At 39.1% G+C, this 18,393-nt stretch overlaps 1 protein-coding gene across 1 annotated transcript in view; it reads right to left on the bottom strand.

The window, feature by feature from the left end:
* Window positions 1-4,018: 4,018 nt before the first annotated feature.
* The window catches only part of nrg2a (neuregulin 2a), a 61,840-nt gene continuing 47,465 nt past the window's right edge, over window positions 4,019-18,393 (bottom strand). The window contains exons 5-11 of the mRNA XM_014003151.1: window positions 18,207-18,265; window positions 14,313-14,336; window positions 11,222-11,324; window positions 10,966-11,089; window positions 10,712-10,839; window positions 7,323-7,544; window positions 4,019-5,274 (exon numbers count right to left, since the gene is read on the bottom strand). Coding sequence (XP_013858605.1) covers window positions 4,620-5,274; window positions 7,323-7,544; window positions 10,712-10,839; window positions 10,966-11,089; window positions 11,222-11,324; window positions 14,313-14,336; window positions 18,207-18,265 — 1,315 coding nt within the window. The 3' untranslated portion in view covers window positions 4,019-4,619. The remainder of the gene's footprint in view (window positions 5,275-7,322; window positions 7,545-10,711; window positions 10,840-10,965; window positions 11,090-11,221; window positions 11,325-14,312; window positions 14,337-18,206; window positions 18,266-18,393) is intronic.

Below are 18,393 nucleotides of genomic sequence, written 5' to 3'. Positions count from 1 at the left end.
TGTCTGTCTGTCTGTCTGTCTGTCTGTCTGTCTAATCTTTAAACTACATACATAGCAGACAGGTGTGGGCCAGATCTGGTGTCAAGCTGACCCTGCTGGCATGGCATGTGGTATGATAACCAATCGTGGTCCAGCTCTGGCAATGATGGTGCTGTTTTTAAGGTGGCATGCCACAACTGGCCCAGTTGTGGTTTGGTTTCCGTGGTGTTGGCCCACACAAGACCTAGCTCTGACAAACCACAGCAGGGCCATCAAAGGGCCAGCATTCTTAGTGATAGTGCATTGTATGGACCAGAGCCAGGCCAGACAAATTTGTACTTTGAGGGCAACATATTAAGTGGGTTTGGCTTCACCAGGAGTTTTTCTGCGCACCAGATGAGATCGATCAGAAGCCCAGATTCGAAGACTTTCTCCACAAAATAACTGCAACATAAAATGATATGAATAAAGATTTATTTTTCCATATGAATAGGTGGAGTCATTTTTCATTTTATTTTACATTCTATGACAAACTCGCAGTTTTTTATTGTGTGGTTCTTTTTTTTCTAGCATATGTCAGGAATGAGGTGGGGGGAGAGAAGAATCTTTTTTATTGCTGAATGTTAAATGAAATACACTTTCGCTGACTGGAAAAATAATTGTCTGCTGCTTTTTTTTCCTCTTTCTTTTTTTTTTCATTGTTATTTTAATAACCATGCACCCATCTAACCTTGACCACAAGGACATGCAGAGGAGAGATGTTCAAACATTTTAAGTGACGGTGGGGAGGGTCATAAAACAAACAAAAGAAAAACAAAAAAGAAGAGAGTGGCAAGACATGGCTGGTAGCAAACTGGGTGAGAGGACTGGGAAACTGAAGGAAAAGGAGGGGTCACATTTAAACTAGAGAAGCATCTTCTTTAGCCTTTTTTTCAGACATCCAAAAATTAGACCCAGAGGTGAGAAACTCAATAAAAACATTTGTAAGCTTTGACAGAAGCGTGACCAGAAATCGTTCTCTAAAACAAAATTCTACGCACATTTATCATCGAGCGCTAAGAATCGCAGATCAGTCATTTTCATGACGTTCTGCGTCGATACTCATTAGACCATTTGGCGTTCCGTTGATGACAGATTATTGGCGCCTTTTTCTCACCGAGTTGCTGAAAATTTGAGATCATGTTGCACGAAATAGGATAAAAARGTTGTACTTAAGTGGAGGATGAAGGGCTTCTGTGAGGGAATTAACTGTTCGGATCYTCAGTCGTTCTCAGAAGTACTACTGGAGGAGACGGGAAACTGAGTCTGAGATTGTTCTGAGGTGTGTGAGGTGGAGCGGTTTCAACAGAAGACATCACAGTCATTCCAACGAGAAAAGGTTTTAAAAATGGATGCATAAAGATCTTTTTAAAAAGGTTTGGAAGAAGTGAGTGAGTTTTTACAGTCACCTCTTAGAAAATAATGTAATCAAAGAGCAAAATAGAAAGTTTTGCATATTTTTGCATCATATGAACCTCCTCAGTTTCACAGCTAGTCTGTTGTCCGTACAGCTCCTTCCACTTGGCTTTTCCTGTTCTGTGAGTGGGAGGGACCTGGTTTACCTCCAGATCCTCAGTGTCTGAGAACCTCAGGTAGACTTTTATGAAAGAGTTAGATCGAATGTTTTAAAGCAAGGTTCTGTGGGACGGTTGTGAATGATTAATATCTTACTTGCGCTTCGCACAACCTCATTTAGTAGAAACAGTTTCTTTCTGACTGGCAGTGGTYCCACTTCATCCACTTCCGTTAATAGTGGAACAAGCTTATMTTTTTAARCATCAGTGGACCTATTAGCTTCCAKTAATTTTAAATCCACTAAAAAATTCACAAAAGTAAAACTTTTTTATGCAATTTATCCAGAATTAAACAAAAACTATCCCCTCTTACAAGCAGTGCTGCATGTGTCAGGCACCATGTGCATGACATGTAGCATCTTTAGCAGCTAAACTTCAAACTAAGAAATAAAAATAACATTTAACAATATTTAAATAATAATACAAAAAATACTATGCATAAAATATGGTAGAGAAAGTATTGATATTTGACTAACTTCAAACAGTATTTCTAAAAATACAAACACAATCAAAGAAATGCTTTTATTTTGAAACAAAGTGTCATAAGTTAGTCTAAAGCTACGTTCACACTGCAGGTCAATGCTCAGTTCCGATTTTTTGAAAAAATCGGATCTTTTGGCGTGAACATTCACAGTACATTTTAAATGCGACCTGCATCAGACTCTAGTGTGAACGCTACACAGAGCTGATGTGATGCTTGTGCAGTAAAAGACGTGATGTCTCATTCAGCTGGCTTGTTTGCTTACAGAGCTAGCATGGATGCTACTTTTTGCACGTCGAATCTGAAGTTGTTGTTTAATCAGAGCTGATTAAATAATTATCTGACGTGCTTGTTTAGTTCAGTGTTTATATCTGAACCTGCCTCTGACCGGGATGCTCCGGTGAAGCTTTTTATTTTTTGAACAGAACAACAAGCTGGAAATAAATTATCGACCGAGTAACTTTAGGATTGATACGTCTTATTCACCTCTTCTTCACCTCCACCTCACTGATGAAAAAGTCGGATGGAATGTGACATGAGCGTTCACACTGCAGTCYCTRTGTATACGATTCAAAACCACACACTGAAGCGGCCTGGGTCGGATTTTAAAAACTTGGATTTGTCYCGTTCAGACTGTCATAAAAAAAAATCGGATATGGATCGCATTTGCCTGCAATGTGAACGTAGCCATAGCTATATCTCTGGTTTGGATTGGCTGGTTTGCCAGTAATGATCCCACCCACCTTCGAATTAAACCAATAAAAAACTAACAACAGGTTTGCATCAGGCCTGCTAATCTTCTTAGCTGTTTGCGTTAGTGAAGCTAAAGCTCTTTTTTAAGCAGAATATTGATTAGTGAAGCTAACGTTTTGGTTAGCTGTGCTCACCACTGCTGACTGGACAAATGAGCTAACGGCTGGTCAGAGCGGGATCAACACAGAAGTGCTTTCAACTTAAACTCAAAGATTTGTTTTAGCCATTTATGCAAAAACTAATTATAATAGTTGCATTTGCACACAGTTTAAGATTTAAGATTAAGATTAAGTTTAAGATTTTTAAGTGCAAATAGCAGTAGCAGTTAGCTATAGCACTTGCAATATAAAWTTTTTCTTAAAAAAATCATATTCATTTTGGAAAACAAAAACTGTAGAGAGGTGTATGAAACAGCTTTCATATCAAGTGTTTCAAATGAAGTTGTTTGAAGATAGTAGCCATCCACAGCAGGTAAGATAAGAGCTGTTCACAATGTTTCCCACAAAATTCTCTCATCAAAATGTTCAAACTAACCCTTTGAGGTGGGAGAATGAAGAAATGTGGTGGTGTGTGTATGTGGGGAAGGGAGGGGGGCGCATGTGAGAAAAATCCTGAGACACTGCATGGCCTTTTAACACCAGCCACGAGAAAAGAAAGGACACAGAAAGATGATGAAATGTGTAGATTTTTAGTGACAACAACAACAAAAAATCTTTTTGTTTGGTCTTAGATGGTAGCTAACCCTAACACCCCCACCCCCACCAGTGAAAGAACGTAAGGAAAACCTACTGGAATGCTCTTTTTAAAGGGGGCAGGCTTGGTGTCTTACCTGTTCCGCTACACTGAGTGTATGTGTGTGTAGGCATATGTTCATATTGTTGCGAGGACTTAATTTGACATTAGACGACACTTGTGAGGACATTTTGCTTGGTCCACCCAAGGAGAAAACAGCATTTTTGGGGTTCTGGTTAGGCTGTAAAAATGAATGGAAGTCAATGCGAGTCCACACAAAGTTAGGGAAACCATATGTGTGTGTATGTGTGTGTGTGTGTGTGTGTGGGGGGGGGGTGTCACTGTTCTGATCCGCGGACGCAACAGGAAGTTCTTCCAACAACCGCAGGTGCATGCAAGCAGAGGATCATGCGAACACGCAGACACATTTATGCACACATTCAGTCTCTGGAAACATTTGTCAGTGAGAAACAAATATAATAAAATAAAATAACAATAATAATATTAATAATACACTGTATTCATCATCCATAATCATCAGCCCTGAGGGCAAATCATATTAATGTAAACACACACTTTACGTTGAAGTGGTTTATATTGCATGACATGAAAGGGGTTTATGCTCCAGGAAAAGGACAAACTTCATAAAAGAATGCCTTTCGGAAACAAAGTGAAACAGAAAAATTCAGAAAAGACACACAAAAAACAAACAAACAAACATAAATGTGTATAAAAAATGAGGCGTCCATATAAGAAAGGCTACAAAACCTCCACTGGCCCTCTGGTATCGGCAAACAGCAAAAGGCACCACAATATTACTCTAATTTTTTTTAAACGTGAAAAAACTGGACCATCTTTTTTATGCTGTAAATCAAAATGTACATATAAATAGTTTTCCCTATAAAAAATTCTTTGTTGTTAACTAGTAGACAACTTTTTGCTAAAATGAAAATAAATATTTCATTTGTTTAGAATATCTGTCAGTTATATAAAATAAAAATATTTCTTATAGATGAAGATCAGTACTATATTGATTTTTTTTCTCGGTTCGTTTTCACTCTTTAATGGGGTGTAGTGTCCGGTTTGGGGCGTGAGTGTGTCAGTCTCGTATGCGTGTTCCCGTGCCCGCTGTGCCACCCTGAAGAGTGAGAAGTCCGACTGTCCACCGGCCTGTAGATGGTGGAGGGCTCGGTGTTCATGTTCTGCATACTGAGGAAGGGGGTGCTCTCGCCGTCCACCTCAGACTCACTATCCGTTAGGCAGCTCCGAGATCCTAAGTCCCGAGACGCCTCGTATCCACGCGGGGCCACGTGGCCGTTCAGTCTGGATCGTCTCCAGCGCCGGCTACCCGTTCCACTGGACCCGCTTGTCTTTGGTTGCTCCCGAGAGGAGAGGTACTCCTGGGTGGTCTCATAGTCTTCTTCCTCAGCCAGCTGGTAGGGGCTGGAAGGCAGGCTGCCCCTGCTGTCGTTTAGATAGGTACGGCGCTGCTGCCGGTAGGGCTCCTGGCACTGGGCGTCGTGTCGGGCCACCTGGTAGCGGCGCAGCAGAGGCTGGTCATCCTCGAGAGGATAAGGATTGTGGACAGCAGGAGGGAGCGACATGGCATGGCTGGCATTGGGGGATGTAATCTGGAAGGTAGGCACCTGGGGGGGCAATGAGTAGTGGAAATCCACCGGGGAGAGGCGGGCTGGTGTTGTCAGGGCTGACACGTATCTGTTAGGAAAAAACACAGAGGGTTAGAAAAGAACGAGAAAAGAATGAAAAGCTTCAAATAGACCAGTTCTCTGCATGCACAGCATTGTGGGTAGGGTTCTTAAAGGTTTAGTGGCCTAAGTAATATATCTACATAATAATATATACTCAACAAAAACATTAAAACAAGTTCAAAAAGAAGACAATTTTAGTTTGAAGATAAWTYTAAAGATCTTAAAGGATATTTAGCYCAAATCAGTTTTGAGTATCAGCTCTGTATAACGACACAGATTTACTGGATAATTTGTTCAGTGTCAATGGCGTTTCTATTGCAACCTCAGCATTTATACARATAACCTTTGACCCAGCTTTGCACATTGTAACTAAGAAATGCTTTTTTTTCTTTGACATTTTTAAATTGTCTTTATGTTTTAGTGTTTCATGACCATTAGTTTTTTTTTGTTTTGTTTTTTGAATAAAAGTATTTTTAGACACTAAAACTGAAGTTCTGGTTTGTTTATAGTCTGTGTTTAATTTATGTTTTCTGATTCTGGTGTTTAGTTATGTTAATTGTGTTTTCATTTAATCATCTATCTCTCAGCCACTTCCACGCCAGCTTTGGCTGTTTGTAATAAAGTTTAGTTTTAGTTTTGAGTTCCTGGTGTCAGTCTGCACTCCCGGGTCCAGCCTCAGACTATGACAGAGATGACTTTAAAAGTGAASTCAGTTTATCTAGAAAAGCACTACTTTATTTAAAACCTGTGAAAAGGATGAAACTGCATTGTTTTAGACTGAATCGATTGTTTTTGAGATGTTCCATTTTAGTCCAGTATTTTTTGGGAGACAAGGCTCTTTGGGTTACTGTCTTGTGAAGACGACTGATAGCTCTGTTCCTGCAGTAGATAAATAACCAGGATAAATATAGACCACTGTACACTCAAGTTAGAAAAAGGCGAGCAGCTTCTTTCTTCTTTTTCCTTTTGTGCTAAATCAGGCTTAACCTATATTTGTGATAGAATGACAAACTGCCACATAGTTTGTTGAATAAAATAAATACCATTCAAGGCACATGTGTCAAACTCAAGGCCTGCAGGCCAAAWGTGACCTGCCATGGTATTTCTTGTGGCCCACAGGAGCTATTAAGATTTATTTATGTCCTTGAAATAAGCATTTCCTGCTTTAAAACCAGCATTGACCATAAACTTCATCTCCCATAATGCATGATGATTATCTTACCRACAAAATGACTGCATCCCACCACTGASTGGAGGTGCACAGAGTGAAAAGGTAGCTGGCAACCAGCAAAAATGCAGTGAAGTGGAGATTTTATACGMCGAATCACAGCAATTTTGCTGTGACCAAGTGGTACTGCGAAGTGGGAGTTTCCCACTTACAAAGTGTAAATTTGATGTACCACAGGGATCCATTCTGGGGCCTGCTCTTTTTTCACTTTACATGCTGCCGTTAGGACCTATTATTGCACGCCATAGTTTGTCTTCCCATCTATGTGCAGATGATTTGCAAATCTATTTGCCAGTCACTTCCAGTTTCTCTCTTGCTTTAAACTCCYTTGTCAGCTGCTTKAATGACATCAAACATTYGCTGTCTCAAAATGTCCCCCACCTAAATAATYACAAAACTGAATGGGCTCTTTTATTTTTGGATGTGTTTTTAACTTGCAATGATTTATTGTGACCTGTTTTTATTTGCTTTTTATCTTGTGAAGCACTTTGGTCAATGTAAGGCATTGTTGGAAAGTTCTATATAAATAAAGTTTATTTTTTATTTTTACTAGTATTTCTGTTTTATTTATTTCATATTTAGTCAGTRGTWRACYTAGTACYTCTTAGTYTTTATAAGAGGACATGTGAAAACTTTGRTTCTATGCAGAAAATACAATGTAGAGCTCAGTTATTGTTGGTTAGTAGTGCTCAGCTGTAGCGCAATGTTGACATACAATAAGCATCGTTTCCACACTGTTTCATATTTTCAGATGGCTCAAACAGTCCTGTCACWTCGGAWACYAAYYGAAACTTTTCAAAGTMCTTCTGGAAAAGCCTGCTGCCCACCTGTCGCTGTGTGGAGAGTCTCCCAGCGAGTCGAACGAGTCCCCGTACTGGAGCCCCGGCCGGTGGGGATCAGAATAAGCACAGTGTGCAGCTCGCCGCGCCCGCGCCTCCATGCACGCAGGACTGCTGCATTTACTGGTCCCCACGGACGATGACATCATTCCCGGAGAGTCGGAGAGGAAACTTTCGGACCGTTGCAGGCTCCATGTTCTCTCCTCATGTCTGACAAATAAAAGAGGTGTTAACATGAACACACCCCAGTGATACATTATATATAAAAGTTTCTTTTTTTCTTTTTCTTTTTCTTTTTGGGAAAAGATGAACGCCTTTTGAAAAAAGAAGTCATCTGTTTCCAACAGGCAGAACATTAAACCAATCCATCCAAGTTATTTGCCGTATGAGAACATGTGCACACTCCTTAGACGTAATTTATGAAATCTTTACATCAAGACGTCTCTGGAAATAAATTATGGCTCTCAGGTAGATGATTATGTCTCGTATTGTCTTAAACATTCACATGTGTAAATCAATAAAGTCCATTTTCAGCCATCTGTTGCTCATACACCAGATTTTTCTTTTCCTCAAGTTTCTCTCAGCGAAACCTGGATGGATTTCAGTCAGCTTTTAGTTCACAACAACAGAGTCCTCATAAATTTGCTTAGAGAGAGAAAAATAATGGGACGGTGTACCACAATTAATCCAGCAGGACCTCTTACTGAAATAAAACTCTCTTTTATTTGTCGCTCTGTTGTGCTATCAAATTGATTTCTGTGAAAGATTTAAAGTCTCTTATCGCTGAGTCATATGATCTAAACTCACCAACAGTTTAATCCTGATGTTACACACAGGCATTCCTTTCATTAGAATTGATTTGTAACCAGATATAACCATGATGTTATGTCTGTAAAAATGGCTTTAAATGTGATCCAACTGACTTCTCCTAACTGACTAAACAAGATAAGATAAAAAAAGACTCACTCAGCAGGTAACAATAAAACTCTGGACAAAGAACAGTGAGAGGCACCAAGAATCAAAACAACACAAAACAATTCCAAAAACCCTCAAATCTGAAAAAGTAATGATGTTGTATAAAATATAAATCAAACAGAATTCAATCATTTGCAAATCTCACAAACTCGTATTTTATTTATAGTGGAACATAGTGAACATAGCTAATGTTCAAGCAAAGAAGTTGTACAATATTTTCCGATCATCTTGAGACAAAGTTGGAACAGGGTCATGTTTCCTGCTTCTTCTTTTAATAATGGCCTTTAAAGGCTGAGGAACTCAGGAGACCAGCTGCAGGAGGATTCTAGCTGTTCAACAGTCCTGGGGGTCTTTGGTTGAGTTTTATTTTATTTATTGTATTGTTTTATTTATTTATTTATTTTTTGGCTGGCTGGGAGCATGAACAATTTTAAAACCTGTGTGAGTAAGCCATGTTATACCCAATGATCCAGGTCCCATACCATCAGAGAGGCTGGTTTTTCCAGCTGTGCATGAAGGACGTGGAGTTTGTTTCAAGATAGAATTGTAACATTCAATTTGTCTGACCACAGCTTTAAGTGACAGTATATCATATCTTATCATTATTACAATATTATTGTTACCTCCGCCAAGGAGGTAATGTTTTCAGTCGCGTATGTCTGTCTGTCGGGCTGTCATTCTGTCTGTGGACAACGTTACTCAAAAACTTGTGGACGGATTGTCATGACATTTACAACACATGTGAATATGGCACAAGTAACATGCCATTAAATTTTGGTGATGTTCCGGATCARGATGCGYATACAGAAATTTTTTCTTTTAATCCTCTCAGATCGGCAAAGCTGTGATGCTTTTACAGGGCTTCTGTAAAAATTTGTGACAGCTTTCAGTGTTTGGAATTCAAACTATAAAAGTAATGTTAAAACCAGATGTAATGATGAATAATTCTTGCCATAATGTGCACATTTTTACGCATTTGGTGCAAATTTAGAGAACATTTTGTGACCACGAAGTGCATGACTGCAGCATGAAACCTATTTTTCCCATTTTCTCAAACACACCACATTATCGGRAGGCTTGTACACAGATCGATGAAGACTGAGGAAGAGTYARGCGGTGGACTTCAGACTCGGAGGTTCTTTGTTTGTTTGTTTGTTTGTTTGTTTGTTTGTTTGTTCAGTTTTATTATTATTTAAATGAGGCCAGATCAAGTCGAGAGCTATTTGTGCGCCCCTCTATCCACCTCTTGCCAAACTTTGGGGAAAAAAGAATGCGCAGAGCGTGGTTGTGAACGCTGTGTGTGGTCCTCACAATGATAGGAAGATGTGTGTGTGTTTGTGTGATTAGACACGCAATGAAAACTCTGCTTTTTTGAATCATGTAACACTGATGCGAAAGCTTTCAACAATAACGTCAGGTGACGAGTCTGACTTTTTCCCCTTTTCCCCACATTGGACTCCACTGGGAAGAAATCCCGTGCATACTGCCTGCTTAAATGTTTGCTACGTCAGAACTTATTCTATTACACTCTATTACAGGATSGGGGAAATTGGACTTGGTGGAGGTTTGCACTCTCCAAGTGCTTCTAGTTGTTTATTGCAATACTTTTTGACTGTCCATCAAAATCTGTTGAAAAGCCTGGTAAACCTCGGCCCATGTTTCCTCCTGAAACATTCAGTCTCTTTAAAGTATTCTGTTAATGTGYTTTCCTTTTACGGACTTCTTTCCAGACAACCAAAAATCGCTGCAAAACATTTCTAATCACAATTCATTCTTACAGCTCTTTTTTGAGATGTGTCGATGCCATAAAACTTTATTTTCTTGCACCAAAAATGGTGCATTTATGTTTAGGTTTACTGTGTTTCATTGCAAATCATTGCATTCTATTTTTATTGACAGAACATCTCAACTTTTGTCAGAACTGTGGCTGTTCAAGAAGTTCAAGCATGTCAAAAAAGGATCTGATAATGGCAAGGAAATCCAAGGAGTGCAAATACTGGGAGGGGTGATTWGCTGAGTTGAAATTTGTAAGAAGAAAGAAAACATTGACAAGTGGAGACAAGATTTTCTGGAGATCAAATAAATAAAAAGGAGCTACTGAAGACATTTAATAACACCAAACAGGAAACCAAACTGTCTTGAACCGAGAACAAGGAGCCGGACAGAAATATATAAGAAAATAAAAAAGAGGCTTTTACATAATAAAACAAAGCTTATGAAAAAGAAAATCTGTGTGAAAAAAAGGAACTGAACATAGAAGCATAGTAACACAGGAACTAAGCAACAAAAGCATCATAAACCAAGACAAATATTTAAAGAGCATGACATCAGCCCACAACTAAACAACGAAACAAAGACCAACAGATCATGACCAAAAGAGCAGCACACAGGTAAAAGCTTACCTTTGAGTCGATGAATGGGCTCGCGTGGAAGAGTTGTGAGATCTGGAAGAGGCGTGACTGGCAGGGAATGATCGTTCTGTTGCAGATCGAATGACTCGCTCAGTTGCAGGCATATTCTTTGATATGTACTGTAAAAAAACATTTTTTTAAATGTGTGGCAAAAAAATTACTTGGATTGCACAGGAATGCATAAAAGTTTGGCATATTTGTGGATTTATAGGGAAATTTTGCAATGAACTCTCCCACAAACGTACGTCTACCATAGGGATTTCCTCTGGTCCGGGTCCTGGGTGATTAGGTCCGTTGGCAAGGTTCCGATTCGGATGTTCAAGATACATGTTCTGTCTCATATGATTGTGCATCTGCCGTCTTTGTTTCCTGCGGCACAAACCTCCATTTAATCTCTTAGTTTTGATTCGGGACTAAAACTGTCCCTTTGTTATGGAGCTTAAAACCTGAAATTAGAGCACTATAGTTATTCAATAAAATAGCAAATCGACAGAAACTTACTTGGTTTTACAGTAGGCGACCACACACAAGATGCCCACCACCAACAGAGCCACACAGATACCCGTGATTGTCAGGACTCTTTTCTGGTAGAGTTCCTCTGCCTCTGTCAACAACACACCCACAAACACACCACAGACACACAGGAGACAATTAGCACCTCCATGCTTCATTCTTCTCACGTGTTTTTTGCATTGTCTAAATACTGAGCAGTCAGATTTWCCCTRCTTCCTTTCCCTTACAGCTCAGTAAAATAARCAAATGTCTRCTGTAACACCATCYCTAACARAGTACTGGGCTGCAGCGTGGGTGGYGAGTGGGCGTTTAGCTGAAGCTGAGCAGCTGCAAACTGGTGGAAACTTAGGCTGATGTAAAGATGTTAAAGGTAGTTCAGAAATGTTTTCTTTAATAGGGGACAGCTAATGAACAATAAAAWTCMTACCTGTTGTAGKTAGCTCTTACCTTTGCTCTGCATTAGAGTTTAATTCTGATTAGATTAAAGTAGGATTAGGTGYGAGTTTCTTGYGTGTGGGCATAGTTAGAGAATAAAACCCCCTTCTCATTAGATTGGTAAGCTAACCGCTAGTCTGAGGACATCAAGGCCATAATTGAGACCTGCTACCTAAAAACTCATATATTGCTTTAAAGCAGGGGTCTCCAACCTTTTTCTCCTTAAGAGCTGCTTTCACAAAATGAGATTGTCCAAGAGCTACTATTTGCAACATTTAATTTAATCCTCAAACCATTGTAATAAGACTGTTTTGCACAAAAAACATTGTCTTCAATTCGCATGAAACCACTACAAAGAACACTGAATTTACATGACTGTGTTTTTTGTGTTTATCCATTCATGTTATATTGTATTTCACACTGCGAACTTAGGGTTTAACTGCAACAGATTTGTGCAAAATTTGCGTCGGGTGACAGGTCTCAGATTTTTTTCCGCATTGTAGACTCCAGCAGGAAGAAACCCCCTGTAGTGACATACCTGTATACTGCAGCAAGGGGGGTTTCCCAGGAGTTTGGCACAGTGTAGTTCAAGGGGCTATGAAAGGTGTGTGCAAAAATGAACGCTGAACAACCACATGACAGCGCATCATCTGGCGATAAACCATGCTGAGCCCTAAACTGTTTGATTGACATCTAAGGGGAAGGGACATCTATACATTGATTGGAATTAAYTGAAAGTTTGTTTGGCCAGTGACAAATTAAATTTTGCTTCTCCTAATTTTTCATAAGAACTGAAGAGCTACTTTGAATGTGCTCAGGAGCTACCGGTAGCTCACAAGCTACTGGTTGGAGACCCCTGCTTTAAAGTTTCCTCAAATGATTRATTGCGAGGATCAAACTCAATTTTACTTGGAAATGGGTGGGGCTTATAGCCTCCCCGCCCCTGGCCAATCACCTGGGTTTTTAGTCTGTGGCTGGAATAATTGTGTCATTTGTCATGAAGTGGTGCAAAGGTTAGAGAAGTGAGCCAGTAATCATGAGGTTGCAGGTTCAAATTCAATGACTGGCATAAATACTTTTGATGAGGAAAGTGAAGCAGCCTTATTTGCCCCAATGACCTTTAACCCACCTAGCTTCTTCCTGACCTGTCTGCTTCACGTGTGCAATGGAAAAACGCAGTGTATGTAAAAAATAATATATATGTATATACGTATATAAAGTATAGAGGAGTCATTTTAGGATCCAGTAGTCCACTTTGGTCTCAGTCTGTTTTGATTTTTTTTTCTCCAAACTGAGGTTTCAAACATCTGTCTACAACAGGTAAGATAGTAGTTATTCATTCCCTTTTCACATAACCCACTGTAAAGCATCTGAACTAATCCTTTAACATCTGATACTATTACAGGTCTCTGACTAAAAACAGCTGGAGGTTGTTCCTGTCGGACTTGCTGCTCAGTAATCCTAATCTTTCATGAAACTTCTTAATCTGCTCATGCTTTCAYTTGAATAAAGCAAAATTTCTTTTCACCATCATTTATGAAACAGTTGATTCGGAAAAGAAATTAGATTTTTCATGACATACAATCAACAAGATTTCCTTTTTTTTCTTTTTTTTTTCCAGAAAAGAGTTTGCGTGAGGCAGACTGTTCCTCCCTGAGGAAAATGACGAAGCAAAATAGGTCCTTGATGAATAATGTTATAAAAATATATTAAATTTACATGTGAGGTTGCCTTCAATCAGTCACCGGCAGCCATTTCACATCAACGTACCAATTTGTGTCAGATTTCTGACATCCTAAATAAATCACTGGAGTTAGTTTATCAGTGGCAGTGAACTGGATAATATTTCACACTGTGTGTCATCGACTGATAATGACTTTAAACAGAGGAAATGATACTGGTGCTACAGCAATAACACAGTGTTCCCCTGGTCCGGTGCATGAATGCACATGTATAATTGCATGATGTCTGAAAGGACGCCTCTAGCACTGATTCTAAACTCCCAAACACCGAAGCTTTTTTTCTGGAAAAAAAAATGGGGGAGCAGAAGACAAAAAGCTAACGGTAAGAGAAGTTAGGAGTTGATAGAAGGTAAATTGGAGGCTCTAAACATAGAATTACATGCTTTATAGGAGATAATTTGAAACAGAAACATACAAATTACAATTCAAACTTCAAAATGACATTTGGGCGATGGGGTAAGGTCATAAAGATGGAAAGAGGCACATGTAAATCAAAAGGAAAGAGAAAGCATGACAGAAAAAAAAGATCCGAGCGATAGAGGAAACAAACATGACACATCATGCTTGTTACGAATGGAATAAGAAACCAAAATTTGCAAAAAAAAAAAAATAATAAAGATAAAAAATAAAAATCACTTTGGGTATGGTGAGTAAGGCAGAAACTTTGTTAACAGTACTTTTCCAATGACATGTACAAGGATGGAGATCCATGTTAATGATGTTGGATCAGTCGTACTCATGGAGAACCTCTCAGACGTTATGGTATGATCGCTCCAGAGGTTGATTAGTTAATCAGYGGATTATATGATTTACAGATCACACCACAGACAGAAACAGGAGCATGTCACAATGAAGGATGGAACTAGGCTAGGAGCGGAGAATCAAAATGGATTGTTTCATACCCATAAATTCAATCCCAAGATGCTCTGCCATGGCAGAGGGTTGACAGTTGGAAGGAAAACAACAAACATAAAAAGGAGACACAAGAGACCAGATTAGGATAGTGGCACCTCGTAGCATAAAGTGACGTAAAACCAAAATTGCAGCAACAAACTTTGTTAGTCATTGTGTAAGACAAAAACACAGACATGCAACTCACATTTAGAGGCAGWCAGGACTACTGAACACTACAGCACGTGCACAGCTGCAAAGCAACAAATCTGAGAAAGTTCATCTCATATGAGAGTAGTTTATTCTTTTGCATGTTTGTTATTGTTTTACATATTAATTGCAGTCTAACTACTTTTAATTTAGCTTCTGGTTTTAAATTACTTTTTAGGAAATTTACCTTTTTATATTTTCCTTACAGAAATACATTGAGAGGTCTAAGACCTTTTACTGCATGTTACTTGTTATTTTTTGTGTGTCTCCTTATGCTACTTTTAGCTAGCCTTTTGTTATTTATTGCTTTTAGCTACTGCTTTGTTACTTTTAAGTTTTAGCTAACCCTTTGCTGTTTTAGCTTAGGTTTTGCTTCTTGTGGCTTTAACAACTTTGTTTAAGCCTTTGCAGCAAATTTTAGCCGTCATTCTGCGCTCAGAATTCACTATATTTTCACAGAAATTTGTCTTAATACGTTTTAAGACCAATTTATTACAGGAGTTTCTAATTGAGCAGATTTGTTTTTGTTACATAAACACACAAAACCTAATGAGAACGAGAGTTTGGAAGTTGCGTAGAAACCCTCGTTGTTGCCATGAGGGGGGAAAATATGTGTCATCTCAGGAGATTATCCGGGCCTTTCAGTCTCCTGCTCTGTAAAACTGCTACACTGTCAGTCGACCGACACACCCATCACATGAACAGGCAAGTTAAAAYAGCTGGCATTAGGAGGTGGGTTGATTCAATATGGCTGCACTGTATTGGAACAATATTGCTGAATATGGAGAATTATGGTCCGACTTTATATTCTCTGGCAGAGCGAGACCGTAGAGGGATGTTGCACCAACGAGCCGAGCCCATAACTCTGGTAACTCACTWGCTTTATTTTGTCTTAGGCAAGTCCCAGCTGTTCTTATGACAACAGGCTCTTATTAATCCAAGCTCTCGTGGCTGAGAAGAAGCTGTCCTCCTTCGCTGGCGTATCTCAGGAGAATGGGCGGCGTACGTCCAGGAGGCGGCTTTTTAGGAATGCAGCAGCGTGTGTGCAAGGGCTTGTTGCTTTTCAAAACAAAAGGGGGATTCATTTACCTTGATTTAGTAKGTTTAAGGTCCTAAAACGTAAAAAAAGGTTCATTTGCACGGCAAGCATGCTCGACATCTGTGAGAGTATCACATTACATTGTTGCTTTAATATAAATGTTGTTACTTCAATTGTTTTAACCTGTTTCCTTTTAATTATAAACTGTCTATTGATGCAAAACCAAGTACGTTAAAAAAAACTGAGGAAATAAACGCCGTCCTTGGTGCAGATGCACAGCTGCACTGGAGTGAAAACAGAACGCAGGGAAAGTGTGTGGGAGAAAAAAAACACACTCCCACATACTACTGTCTGCTCTGCCAAAAAGACAAGTGATTTCAGCTCAGTGCATCACAACCTAATGCTGGACGAAATTACTTGTAGTTAAGAAGGGGGAGTGTGTGTGTTTGTGTGTGTGTGTGTGTGTGTGTGGTAGGGGTGGGGGGTTCTGTGCAAACATACAACAAACAGCATATGTGGGCTCTGAGCGAGTCAGACTGCAGAGATGAGTCTCTGTAATCGGCAGATGGAGACTCCAGTTTGTTATTTCCTTAATGTTACATTGAATTGCAACCATATGAGCCTGCAGAGACGTGACGCTGAAGAGTCTGCGTCAGAACCTCAGATCATGTTTCATTAATGCCGGGTCACTTATTTATTCCGAGAATGGCAATAATGACGTGCGCGTATGATCCGGGATGCATAAAAAGCTGATCAGCTAAAAGACATCTTATCTGTTATTAAAGTATCCTTGAGGGGCCGTATCAATCAAAGTTGTAATCCTCCACAGGTCTGTTGGGGATCCTTTTTGTAGTTGATGGATGTTTTTGCCAGTGGGGTTTGGAAAGGCTAGCYTCTCTCACGGTAGCTGTTTAACGCAGCGATCCGGCGTTGTACAAACTGTGCTGAAAGTTCTGGTGGACACTTAAAGTTCTCTAAAGTCCTATTCAGGTGTTATTTTGTCAGAATTTTATGAACAAATAATGTCTTACCTGTTGTACATAGCTCTACAAGCTTRCGTTTGGAGAATAAGAGCTTTATTTTACTTGGACTGATGAGTTAATGGCTAGTCAGAGCAGTGCCCAGAKCAAATTGGATTGRTGCCAATTTRAAAAACATCACTTTTTTATTTACWTAAAAATCTATTATTTGCAAGTAGAAATAGCAACAACTGCTAGCTGTACAACCTCTGGTGTAGCCTGGGGAATTTTCTTCGGGAATATAATATTTTGAAAATAGTTTAGAATATCACTAGTATACCTATTTATTGTAAAAGTGACAGCCATGTAAATATTTGTAAAACAGCGGTAATATGAGAGCCTATGAAAGGTTTGATATTAGAGTTAAAACATCAGCWATCCACTTTGATCTTGATTCCATTTGTGCTAGCCATTAGCTTGTTCATCTGGTGAAAAACTAAAGTTTGTTTTTCAAAGTTGTTCAAAGGGCTATCAACAACTACTTTGGTACTTCACTTATTTTAGGTAATCAGTATCATTAGCAGGAACACAGTGGAAAGTAACTAAACTATTGAAATCTTGGAGGGAACTACTTTTTCTTCCACCTGAGCTACAAGTTAGCGCAGAGGCACGTGTTCAGTCAGACGTTACATGTAACACAAATTATGTAATGTAATTTAAGACTCAAGTTTTCATTTTTATAGCAGCAATAATAAGCAGTATTTTTTGAATGGTTTTATTATTTTACTTATTTATTGTTTACAACACTATTTACATCTATTTAATATGATTGTGTCATCTGTTTATTTTTTCTGTTGTATTAGCTTGGCTACACTAATGAGAATGCTACATTAATATACTTCTGAGTTTAAAATGAATAAATAAAATACTCTGATGTCTTGTATTTTTTATGAAGCAGTTATTAAAAATGAACGCTTTTAAGATTTATGAGACACATTACGTGTATTTGCACAAAGCATCAATATCGGATAAGRATTGCTCATTGCAGCCTGAGTATTACTCTGTATCAGAATCACTACTGAAATGACACAGTAGTGCTTCTTATGGTACTGTAAGTGAAATATTTCTACATATATTTAAATATAAATTAACCATTTATATAAAAACATAAACTATTGAGCTTTAGCTGGTTTCAACTCTTTACCTGACTGCAAAAATTGTTTTGTACCACCTACCAAACAAGTCATGTCTTTAGTCACTGTTAATTACTCAGGCTTTGAGTCCATCGATCAGCTCGAGTCATGTTATGCATGCGTCAAGTTTTACTACAGGCTTCGTTAAAATATGTTTAGTATTTGTTTTCTCATTAGGCTGTGTTGTTACATGCAGCTCCGAATATGCAAATCAGCTTTCATGAAGCATTTTGAAATTCACACAACTGCTGGTTAGAAGATTTACCACAAGCTCCCTCTCTAAGAAGGCAGAGCTCTGTTAGTTACAGAGAAGAGCAAACAATAGCACATGCTGACTATACACGGAAACAGACTCTGCTAATCTACGCCAGCTTGTGAGTGAGTCATCAGAGGAGACACTCGTGTAAAGATCGGGTCACAACAGGACGTGGAAGCAATCAGCCAGCATGCACGCACAACACAAGGACAGTCCGACACCAGTGACAGCAGAGGAAGTCGACATACGGTAGAAACCGGCCATAACGTAGGTTTGACAGCGATCACCAGTAAATGCATTTGGACACCTGATAAAAAAAAAAGAAAGAAAGCCACAGAGACAGAGGGAGGTGAAAAAAGTGAGGACAGAGAAAACAGAAGGACAGCGAGCGAGACAGGAGAGAATGTGTAAGAAAAAGTGAGAGAAATGGGAGGG

Source organism: Austrofundulus limnaeus, unplaced genomic scaffold (assembly GCF_001266775.1).
Source record: "Austrofundulus limnaeus strain Quisiro unplaced genomic scaffold, Austrofundulus_limnaeus-1.0 Scaffold17, whole genome shotgun sequence".
In the NCBI taxonomy this organism is placed as follows: Eukaryota; Metazoa; Chordata; class Actinopteri; order Cyprinodontiformes; family Rivulidae; genus Austrofundulus; species Austrofundulus limnaeus.
The sequence above is the reverse complement of the archived record's forward strand: the minus strand, read 5'-3'. Positions and strand labels throughout refer to the sequence as shown.